This window comes from Squalius cephalus (genome assembly GCF_949319135.1).
Source record: "Squalius cephalus genome assembly, chromosome: 18".
NCBI classification, from domain to species: domain Eukaryota; kingdom Metazoa; phylum Chordata; class Actinopteri; order Cypriniformes; family Leuciscidae; genus Squalius; species Squalius cephalus.
The window spans coordinates 12940723-12952463 of NC_137139.1; the positions used below are offsets into that span (position 1 = coordinate 12940723).

General features: G+C 44.8%; 1 protein-coding gene across 4 annotated transcripts in view; it reads left to right on the plus strand.

Moving 5' to 3' along the window:
- uckl1b (uridine-cytidine kinase 1-like 1b) overlaps positions 1-9165 on the plus strand; it is a 42750-nt gene extending 33585 nt beyond the window's left edge. For all 4 annotated transcript variants that reach the window (XM_079849810.1, XM_079849809.1, XM_079849811.1 and 1 more), the window contains exons 14-15: positions 6822-6978; positions 7889-9165. In XM_079849810.1, coding sequence (XP_079705936.1) covers positions 6822-6978; positions 7889-7968 — 237 coding nt within the window. In that variant the 3' untranslated portion in view covers positions 7969-9165. The remainder of the gene's footprint in view (positions 1-6821; positions 6979-7888) is intronic.
- Positions 9166-11741: the final 2576 nt, after the last annotated feature.

Sequence of the window (11741 nt, forward strand, 5' to 3'; positions counted from 1 at the left end):
TCTTGAAGGAAACACAGTACTCGCGATACCCCACATGTCTGTGGATCGAGCCCCTTAGCAGTGCACCATCTGTTAAACACTGACCATTTCGACATGTAGAGCCGCCTCGTAGAGGGGGCTCTAGATTGTATGATCGTGTTCATGACCCCGTCTGGCAGATCAGCGTGTAATCGTTGAGGCTCCACGCATGCAGAGACAGCGCTCTGGATGGGGATGCCATATCGAGCCGCGGGCTTGAGAGAGAAGGTCTCTCTTCACCGGTATCGGCCAGGGGGCTGAGTCTGCCAGCTGTATTAGATCCGGGAACCAAGCTTGGTTCTCCCAGTATGGGGCTAAGAGGAGCACTGTGTGGCGCGCTTCCCTGATTCTCTTGATGACCTGAGGCAGCAGAGAGACCGGGGGAAAAGCATACAGCGGGCCGCTGGGCCAGGTCTGGGCCAGCGCGTCCTCGTTCTTCGAGAAGAACTCTGGGCAATGAGCGTTGTCTTTTGACGCAAAAAGGTCGACTTTCGCTTTGCCGAAACGGCGCCACAGTGACTGGACTGTTTGGGGGTGTAGAGACCACTCCCCAGGGGGAACGTTGTCCCTGGACAGTCTGTCGGGGCCCTCGTTCAGGTGGCCAGGCACATGCGCGGCTCTCAGCGAGCGCAGAGTGCTGAGCCCACACGAGGAGGCGTTCCGCCAGGGTGCAGAGCGTCTTTGATCTGACACCGCCCTGGCGATTCACATAGGCCACTACCGATGTATTGTCCGTGCGGACTAGAACATGGTGACCGTGGAGGAATGGGAGGAAGTGTTTGAGCGCTTTCTCGACCGCGAGCATCTCTAGACAGTTTATGTGTAGGAGATTCTCCTGGTCTGACCAGCGGCCATAGACCGGTCTGCCTTCGAAGAGCGCTCCCCAACCTAGGTTGGAAGCGTCTGTCGAGACAACTTTCCGGTGTGAAATCACTCCCATAGTCACTCCTGTGTGATACCATTCGGCTGCCAGCCAGGGCTGCAGGGCTGAAATGCAGCTCTGATTCACTTTGACTCGCAAGCCGCCGGCCGCCCAGGCTCGGTGGGGCACGCGTGCTTTCAGCCAGCGTTGAAGCGGGCGCATGCGCAGTAAGCCCAGCTGGAGCGCTGCTGCAGCTGAGGCAATATGCCCCAGGATACGCTGGAATGTCCTCAGCGGAACCCGGCTGCCTATTTGGAGGGATGCGGCGAGGAGGCGGATGCGGCGCGCGCGCTGCTCCGACAGTCTGGCCGTCATAGCCACCGAGTCCAGTTCTATTCCAAGAAGGAAATTGACTGACGGGGCGATAGCGAGCTCTTGGTCCAGTGACCGAGAGACCCAGATCCTCCAGATGGCTGAGAAGCGCTGTTCTGTGAGACACAAGTTCCGTCTCTGACAGCGCTAGAATAAGCCAATCGTCCAGATAATTCAGTATTCGCATTCCCTGTTTTCTCAGGGGAGCGAGAGCCGTGTCCATGCATTTCGTAATGTACGGGGTGCCAAAGACAGGCCGAAGGGCAGGATTGTGTACTGATATACTCGACCGTTGAAGGCGAATCTCAAGAATGGCCTGTGACGGGGAGTTATCTGGATCTGAAAATATGCGTCTTTTAGATCGAGAGAGATAAACCAGTCTCCTGGGCGAATCTGCGCGAGGATTTTTCTGGTTGTGATCATTTTGAACGGCCGTCTCATGAGGGCTTTGTTCAGATGTCTCAGATCTAAAATAGGTCTTAACGCTCCGTCCTTCTTGGGTACGAGGAAGTAGCGGCTGTAAAAGCTCGACTCGCTCAGAGAAGGATGAACCTGTTCTATAGCCCTTTTGCGCAGCAGCTTCGCTATTTCAGCTTGAAGCAGGTGCGCAGCTTCTGAACTCACTTTCGTCTCCGTCTGTGCTAGAAAGCGCGGAGGGCGACGAGCGAATTGAAGCGAATAGCCGTGTTTTATAGTACTCAGCACCCATTCTGACGCGCCCTGAATAGCTTCCCATGCTTCCGCATGCATAGCTAGGGGTCGAATGGTCTCTGGGTTCAGATCGCCGCGCTGCGCGGGATTGGGGAACCTGTATCAGAGAGGATGGAGCGGCGTGCGCGCCGCTGGTGCTCGAACACGGGGGCTGGTAAACAGTATTGGCCGGCTGTACAGCGTTCGGTAGCTCGGTCCCAGAGGATGGAGCGCGATTTGCTGACAAACACCCCTGGCGCGAAAGCGGCGTGGGGATTGTAATGTCTAAAAGTGAGTGCGCGTGCACGTGAGCGGGCGCAGAGTTTACACTTATGACACGGCCAGTGTTTGGGAGCTTAGAGGGTGTGCGACCCGAGGTAACTGAATGGCAGAGCGAGCAGCGGGTAGGTGTGAGCACAAAGTTGTGGGCACATTTACTACACTTAGTACTCGAGCGGTTTGTGTCCGCTTTATGAGAGAGCGCTCTATGCGCGTTACCATGGGGACCATGTTTGTGTGAAGCAGTGAGCACATGGGAGTGGGCACATTTTCTACACTTATGACACCTTCGGCCAGAGCCGGAATGTTTGTGAGCTTTAGAGGATCTGCAACCCGGGGTAACTGTGTGATAGAGCGGGCAGCAGCTAGGTGTGAGCACAGAGTTGTGGGCACATTTACTACACTTAGTACTCAAGCGGCATGTGTCCGCTTTATGAGAGTGCGCTCTGTGAGCGTTACCGGGGAGACCGTGTTTTGTGTGTAGCAGTGAGCACATGGGAGTGGGCACATTTTCTACACTTGTAACACCATCGGCGTTATAGAGCAAATGCTTTGATGGCTCATATGTTTAGACGCTCATAAATACTCAAGCACCATCCTGTGAGATGCGGGTTCGCTTTCTGTATGTAAGAAAGCTGGCCGCGAGCTCGGAGAAGCCAGCAGAAAAAAATATTTTTCTGCCGCCAGAGCCGGATTTGAACACGGTTCTCCAGTGCAGAAGCGTAATATTCTGCCACTGAGCCACAGGGGCACACATGAGCTTCCAGTTGGTGCGAGCATATGACCGAGCGTCGTGTTTCGGCGTTTGTTTGCAGGCGCGCGTGTATTAAAACAGGCCCGTTTACTGCAGCATTAGTATTTCCAGCCGCCTGAACTTAGAGGGGACTGAGAAATATTTATCCCGTGAGATGCGGGTTTGCTTTCTGTATGTAAGAAAGCTGGCCGCGAGCTCGGAGAAGCAAGCAGAAAAAAAGTTTTTCTGCTGCCAGAGCCGGATTCGAACACGGGTCTCTGGTGCGGAAGCCTAATGTTCTGCCACTGAGCCACAGGGGCACACATGAGCTTCCGGTCAGTGCGAGCATATGACCGAGCGTCGTGTTTCGTTTCGGCGTTTGTTTGCAGGCGCGCGTGTATTAAGACAGGCCCGTTTACTGCAGTATTAGTATTTCCAGCCGCCTGAACTTAGAGGGGACTGAGAAATATGTATCCCGTGAGATGCGGGTTTGCTTTCTGTATGTAAGAAAGCTGGCCGCGAACTCGGAGAAGCAAGCAGAAAAAAAGTTTTTCTGCTGCCAGAGCCGGATTCGAACACGGATCTCTGGTGCGGAAGCCTAATGTTCTGCCGCTGAGCCACAGGGGCACACATGAGCTTCCAGTCAGTGCGAGCATATGACCGAGCGTTTGTTTGCAGGCGCGCGTGTATTAAAACAGGCTCGTTTACTGCAGTATTAGTATTTCCAGCCGCCTGAACTTAGAGGGGACTGAGAAATATGCGAGGATTGGAGGAAGTCCGGCCTAAGCGGGACGAAATCACTCTCTCTTCCTCCTTTCGCCGGTGCTCGTGACGTCCGCTCTGATATCCCTTGAGAACGGCGCAGTTGCGCGGCTCGAACAAAGGGAGAGAGAGCGGGAAGATGTCATTATGTGCTGTGACATCGTTTGTTTGCAGGCGTGCGTGTATAACAGGCTCGTTTACTGCAATATAGATATTTCTAGTCGCCTGAGCTAGGAGGGGACTGAGAAATGTGTGAGAAACGGAGGTGGCCGGAGAGTGACGCGCGCGACCGAGGCGCGGGGTAGCTTTCTTATAACGTAAAGGAAGCCAGCCCGTGACCGTCTACTTCTGACATCCCTTGTGAGCGGCGCCTTGCGCGGCTCGAACAGAGGGGGAGAGGGCGTGCGTCATCCGGGGGGGGGGTAGCTTCCTTGTAACGTAAAGGAAGCTATAGCCCGTGACCGTCCGTTCTGACATCCCTTGTGAGCGGCGCCGTTTGCGCGGCTTGACAGAGGGGAGTAACCAGCTGGTCTGCTTCACCCCCTGATGCGACGGCAGTGCGGGCAGAGGCCGGCCGCTGCGCGTCGGTGAAGGGCGGGGGAGAAGGAGAGAGCGAGGCTCGCGGGAGGGGCTCCGGCGAGCGCTCAGCTATAACCACCGGCTCGGAAGGCCTTTGAGAGCGGCGTTTTTTCTTACGCGGCCCGGAAGAGGCAGCCGGAGAAGGTGGAGGATCGTGAAACATGGCGAGTCGAGCCCGCAGGGTCGACATCGGCAAGTCCTCACACTGTTCGCAGCCGCCCGTGAAGGGCGCGGGCTGCGTGGTCGAAACCCAGGCAGAGAGCGCAGATCACGTGGCGGTCTCCGTCGCTGAGCGCGGCTCTGCACGAGCCACAGGATGAGCGAGGCATTTGCAACAACGCCTCGCGCTCTTTTAGATGCAAAGTGTGTCGCGGGGCGAACACAAACACATACAACACAGAGCAGTAAAAGGATATATTCGCCGGATAGCGAAGCAGGCAGGGAAAGCTGAAGGCGGCGAAGGCGGCCGGCGTCCTCAGGCTGAGATCCTCGGCGTGCTGGTCGCTTGTTTCGACGGCGGCTTCCTCAGAGAGCAGCGATGCGTAGAGCTTCGCTGAAAAGACAGAAATCAGAGAAGCAGCCTCCGAGCCCCGCTTTTATACGCTAAGCCACACCCCTTTTCGAGGGCTGTGACGCATTAAGCGCGCCAAGCGCGCTCATTGGTCGTGACGTCACGCCAAGGGCTCAGCGGTAGGCTGCTGCAGTTGCCGCAGGGCAGCCAATGGGCACGCTAGTAAGCCTGCCCTAGGTCTGCAGGCTGCCGCACTGCGTTGACAAGATTATAAAAATTAAGGATAATTTTTGGCTTCAGTATCTCGAGAAAGAAAGGCTTTCCCGTAGCGTAGTAACTACGCAATACGAGAGAACCTCTTGTAAGAGAACTATATAATATACAAGTTTCACTGTTTTAACGGAATTACTGAAATAAATCAACTTTTTGATGATATTCTAATTATATGACCAGCACCTGTACTTTCTGTAAGCGGGTGCACAGTAGGCTTGTTGCGATAGTCGGTGTTACCGGTGATACACGGTGTTTAACCCACCTACCGGTCATAGCACTTGACCACCGGCACCGTCCCCATCGTGTTGAAGTTTTAGCCTATAGTAATAAAGCACTTAATTCAGTTAGTGATTACGTGCCTTCGTAATTTAGCGTAAGCGGAACGAGCGCCGCAGTAAAGCAGCAGGTGTCCGATTTCATTTATCATTTGAGGAGAGTGAGGCGAGCTAACGGGCAAAGGATGGCGGAAGATCTGGTTTCAAAGAGAAATGCAAACGTGAGTTTAATTTTTATATTAGTTTTTTTTTTGCACTTAAGTGTCCAGTGATTATTCGGGTAGGCTACCTTATTTAACGAAGTTTTTGATGTTCGTTCGTTTCATATTCGATGGTTGTGCGGTGTTTTTTTTTTTGCTGAAAAAGGCAGGCACTTTATTTAACGAATAGTGATTTTTTTATATATATAATTTCTTGTTTGATACTTGCACGATGTGTGCAGTGGTTCGTTTTGTTAATAAATGCACTTTAAAGGTGTTTCATAAGTGCTTTTGTTTAGTTTTTACATGGTGTGTTAAGTTATTATTAATTTTGCAATAAAGATGTGTACTACAAGCGAGTGTCTTATTGTTTTGTGTATTTTTATTAAGAATAAAATAAATTAACCCATGATTAATTCAAACAAATGCTACTGAATTGCCGCTAATTAAAGTGAAAGTAAATTGAGACGTGTGCACGTCCGCATTTTCGGCCATGCTAAATCCCCGACACGCAACCCCGGTGACACCGGGATTACCGTTTTTTTTACACGTCGATTAACCGGTGGAAAAAATCCGTCACCGCAACATCCCTAGTGCACAGAAAGCCATGTCTCCCAGCATGCCATCATGAATTCAGTTCTCTTTCACGTCTTGTTGCGCTTGAATGGTCGAATACACACATAATTATGTCAAGATTCCCAGCGTGTGGAGTGTTCGTGTAAACACAGCCGGTTATGTCTCAAGTGAGAGTAAACAGATGTGTGCAAACCGGATGTGTATCAGTATAATGGATCCGTGCATTTGGTCTTAAAGTGACAGCAGCCTAATAAACCTGTATCTCTGTGTCATTAATGTGAATCAAGCCAAAGAGAAAATAACTTCCTGCTCTTGACTAAAGATGAGAGAATGAGAATTGTATATTTAATAATAAATTATGACATTTTAATTTTACATTTGATTACATTGCTGTACTAATTCTAACTACATGTTAAATAAACCTATTGTACCTGAAAAACTGAATTTGTTTAATTTATATTTTTGTTATATTGTTTTTTGACTTATTGTTTGTAATTTGCTGATTTTTTTTATAACAGAAATGAGATAAAATAACACAAAATAAATATATCATAATATATATTGTTATAGTGAACTAAAATTGAAATATCACCCACCCCTATTATGATATTTTTGGGAAATAAATGTCCTGCTAAGGCACTGTTGTTGTGTGTAGACATGCCTCATGCAGCGTGTGTGTGTGTGTGTGCAGGATCATGACGTTCAGGAGGAGAAGATCCTGCTGGTGTCTCTGCTGATGGCTGAGATGGGTGTGCATTCGGTGGCGTACGCCTTCCCTCAGGTCAAAATCATCACCACCGCCGTCGACAAGAAGGTCAATGACCTCTTCCACATCATCCCTGGCATAGGTGAGCCATCGCTTTATTTGCTTGACTGTGGCCTTTTTTCCTTTATGCCTTCAAGTTACGTTTACACAAACAGGCCAGTCTCACAAAACCAGACATATTTCACCCTAAATCATAAGATATAAACTATACGTTGCTTTTTTATAGGTTTTTAGCAATGTGAATTTTTTTCATGACTATATATTATTATATAATTAATTGGGTCATATATATATATAATTTTTTTTATTATTATTATTTTTTTTATAAAGTAATATTTTTTTATTTAGCTAGGATGCATTAAATTTATCAAAAGTGCCAGGAAAGACATTTTTAATGTTATGAAAGATTTCTATTGCAAATAAATGCTGGTTAACTTTATATATATATATATACACACACACACACACACACACACACACACACACACGTATGTATGTATGTATGTATTATATTTGATATTTCAATTAAATGTATCAAAATAGTATTTGTTGTACTGCTTTTAATTCTGTTTTAAACACTAAAAATCAAGTAAAAATTAAAAAATGACAGTAAAGAGAATCAGTAACACTTTACAATAAGGTTTTATTAGTTAATATTAGTTAAATACATTTATTAACCTTAGTTAATGTTCATTTCAACATTTACTAACACATCATTAGTTGTAAATCAAAAGTTGTATTTATTTACATTAACTAAGGTTAATAATGACTATTATTTCATGATGATAAAGCACATTTTACCCAAATAGTTCATTACTGAAATTCAATAACTGACATAATCTAGCAATGAGCAAAATATTTGACAGCATTTAATAATAGTCAAAAACCTCGGCTCATGCAATTTCTTCGACATTGATTTAGGGGTTCATTTGTGAAATGTGAGTACTACCCAAACATGTATGTCAAATTTGGGAATGTTTTTTTGTGTCCAGGAAATTTCGGGGATCGTTATTTTGGCACGGATGCTCCTCCAGACTGGAGTGATGATGACATGGATGAGCCGAGCTGCTGAGACGCCAGTCTGACGAATCATGTCTGATATCTGTACATTATAAAATATTTTTATACTCTTTTGCACTCCCCAAACAGAAATGTTTTATGTGAAGTTTTATTTATGAAGGTTAATTGAGTTGTTTTTGTATGTAAAGTGTGTAGTGTTTGATTCTGAACTCATGCCTTGCGTGTTTGCTGACATGTTTAGGGATTTTCGGCATGCGAACACACACAACATGTCTGGTTGTCATGGCATACAGCACGCCACTTTTACTCAGCTTTCTGAGAGTGAAATAAGACTGCCTTGCGACACTTAGACAGTGAGTTTCTTTGAAGGACCACTTCATCGGAAAAAATGTGTGGGCGTTGCTTTGTTTTAATCTCGCTTTCAGTCTCGCTTTACCTGCAGACGGCTGCTGACCAAACCACAAGCTGTTAACAATTACACTTTCACAACAGAGAAAGGCATTCTAGACCATGGCTCAGGCTTTAAAACTCAACATGTTTTTCAAATTCCGCACAATTTTGAGTTGGTTAGACAGTTTTAAGTAGAAGATGTAAAGCTCAATTCAAGGGTTGGAGTTGCAGAGCTCTATCTATCAAACACACAAGCATGAGCGAACAGTTTTAGGTCAATTAAAGTTTTGTTTTAGAGGTTTATAAAATAAAAATAAATGACCTGCATCTGTCCAGTGAGTCTATAGCTGCCTTTACCACATATGGCTCAGATCTGCTCGATGTTTGCTCGAAAACATACAGGACGTACAAGAGCAAAACTAGCCCACAGGAAGCGTTGGCGTTTGGCCTCAAATTTAGGTTTAATCGTTTTTACCCCACTGAGCACTTTGAGGAAGTACCTAGCCTGAGGAGATTATTTTGTCGAAGAAATATGATGGCATTTTGTGCATTGTTTCGTTTAGTTAACCAAAAAAAACAAAAAAAAAACTTTGGTTGCAAAATATTAAAAACTTTCTTCATAACCTTCATAAAAATGAACAATATTGTATTTATGTTAGAGCACTGAGACCTGCAGTGATTGTCACGGCATAGTGAATGTATACTGTGACTTTTGACCCGCAACAGGGATAAAAGTCTATCATTTGTGTTATTTTATTGCTTTGTCATTGCACACTTTCTGAAATACTTGATTTTGATTGGTCAGTCGGATATTTATGTGTAACAAATAACCTTGCATAATAAAACGATTTCAACTCAAGTCAATGTTTCATGACCATTTATTGAATTATTTGGTGAACTGCAGTGCATTGTAATAATCGTGATGCGCTTCATGTCACGTGATCATGACTGACTGACATTATCCATTGCGCATTGTATATGTAAAGATGTGTAGTAGTATTTTAATTGGAAATTGAACATTTTCAGTAAAGATTTGTTTGCTTTTTGAAAGAAATTAGTACTTTTGTTCAGCAAAGAAACATTAAATTGATCAGAAGTGACAGTAAAGACATTTATAATGCTACAAATAAATTGTTCTTTTGAACTAACTGTACTGAACTAACAGCACAACTGTTTTCAACACTAATAATCAGAAATGTTTCTTGAGCATCATATCAGAATGATTTCTGAAGGGTCATGTGACACTGAAGACTGGAGTAATGATGCTGAGAATTCAGCTTTGATCTAAATGACATTTTAAAACATATTGAACAGCTATTTTAAATTTCACAATATTACAGTTTTTTACTGTATTTTTGATCAAACAAATGCAGCCTTGGTGAGCAGAAAGACTACCGACCCCAAGACCTGTCCATGGGTGTGTAGAGAAGAAAGAGCCAGAATTAAACTTTTCACAAATGCTTACGTATAGAATTTGCCTAATTTTTGCAACGGAGACAGCGGGATTGAAACTCATTCATGTCTCAAACACACAGGAAGGATGCTGTGGTTGTCCTCTTGATATGGAAACTAACCTAGCAATCTTTCATCAGTTTCCATAATTAACTCCACTCAGCTATAGCTCATACACTACAACATCAACCGACGTCCCTTCTCAGTGTTTTCTGCACTAAAAAATCAGCTGACCTCACATATCAACACACACAATGTAACTAGTGTGTTTTCTGCAAACTGAGAACATTTGTATCTTTTACAGTGTATTTGAAGTGACTAATGCAGCTTTAGGTGAATGTGACTCATCATTACAATCAGCCTGGTCAAAATGATCAAGCGACGCTTAAATGAAACCTCTTCTCTTGACGGCACTCAAATTTTCATCTCGGAAAAAAAATAAATATTCTTGTCCTTCCTCTGTCATAAAACAATCACCGCGTCATAAGACGTTTCTAAAAGAAGCGGTTTGAGATGAATGAAACGTGCTCTAGTGGCCTTCAATATTGAGATGTCATGGAAAGTTTACCACAAGGCTTGTTCATAGTGACAAACAGGAAGGAGGCGCTTTGCTGGTGTGTGTGTGTGTGTGGCAGCTCTAGAGCATCTCCAGCAGTGAGCAAAGGCCCTTTAGGTCACAGGAGTGAGTGTGTGAGCATGAGCGGGACGGTCCTGCTTCTCTAGAGGTCGAGAAGATGACAAGGTTGATATTTTGAAGGCCTCGAAATCTTCAGTCAACGTGGAACTACTGAGCGTCTGTGTAGGTAAGGCAGAGGTGAGTGTTTTGCATATAGCTAAATGAACCAGCCTCACAGTCAATGCCAAATTAAATGTATTAAGTGAGAAATACAGGTCTCGAGATGATGCGCGTGCACAAATGTTTAGAGTTTAGAGTTTTTTAGTTTTTGCGAACGTCGTCCTGGTGTCAGACGTGATCTCAGGAGCAATGTTTTAGGAGTTTTTGGGGTATGAAAATGGTTGAAGTTGTGGGACGGTGTTGTTACCGTCAGACACATCGCAGGTAATTGAATGGTTGTGAATTGTGATAGAATCATTGCATCGGATCAAATTGTCTTTGTTTTAGCTTCATATTAATGAATCATTCAAATTGAATGGATGTAGATATATAGATTTTATAGATGTAGCAAGTTGAAGGAAACGTTTCAATGGCCATTTCCAGCTGGAAAGGCGCGAAAGTTGGTCATGATGTACTAGCGTACATACTGCATGACAAAGTCAAATATATTGCCAATAATGAGTCTAATAATGAACTAATGAGTCGAGTTTTTTCTATTGAAAAAGGGGGACATCTATTTTTATAGGGGACATGTGGTCAATGTGAAACAAAATTTGGTGTAATGATTATTGTACCTGATCCATTATTATATATTGGTTGTATGGAAAATCTAGGAGACGTTTCAGAAATATAATTCTAAATTTCTCCATCTATTTATTCTATATTTCCATATGATGTGAATGTGCTTGCTTTTCCTGCATTCAAGACATGCAATTATTTTCTTCTCATCATCTGCTGTGTATGAAATTGATACAATGAATTTTGGTTTTGGCAAGTCTAGATTTTGCTGATAATTTATTTTTATTTTTATTTTATTTTTTTTAGCTAGACGATGCGAGTAATCTGTGGTCGGTGTGATCTGACCATCATGAATGAGCAGTGCTTTTGAGGACTGTCCAACCTGAGAATGCTTGAGTTCTGGTCAATCTCAGGTTCGTCAGCCCATGAAAACCTGCCTCGCTGAAACCCACACGGGAACCGGTGGTCCTCCAAACCACCTCAATGCTCCATCACCTCAAAATCACTGTCGGGGGTTTTGTATTATCATGTATTGATAGCTTTAGATGTTGTGTGGGTTGTTTATTTCATTATTTTTGATGGGTTAAAAGACTATTCAATACTGCCTGACTTTGTAACAGCTTGGAAGC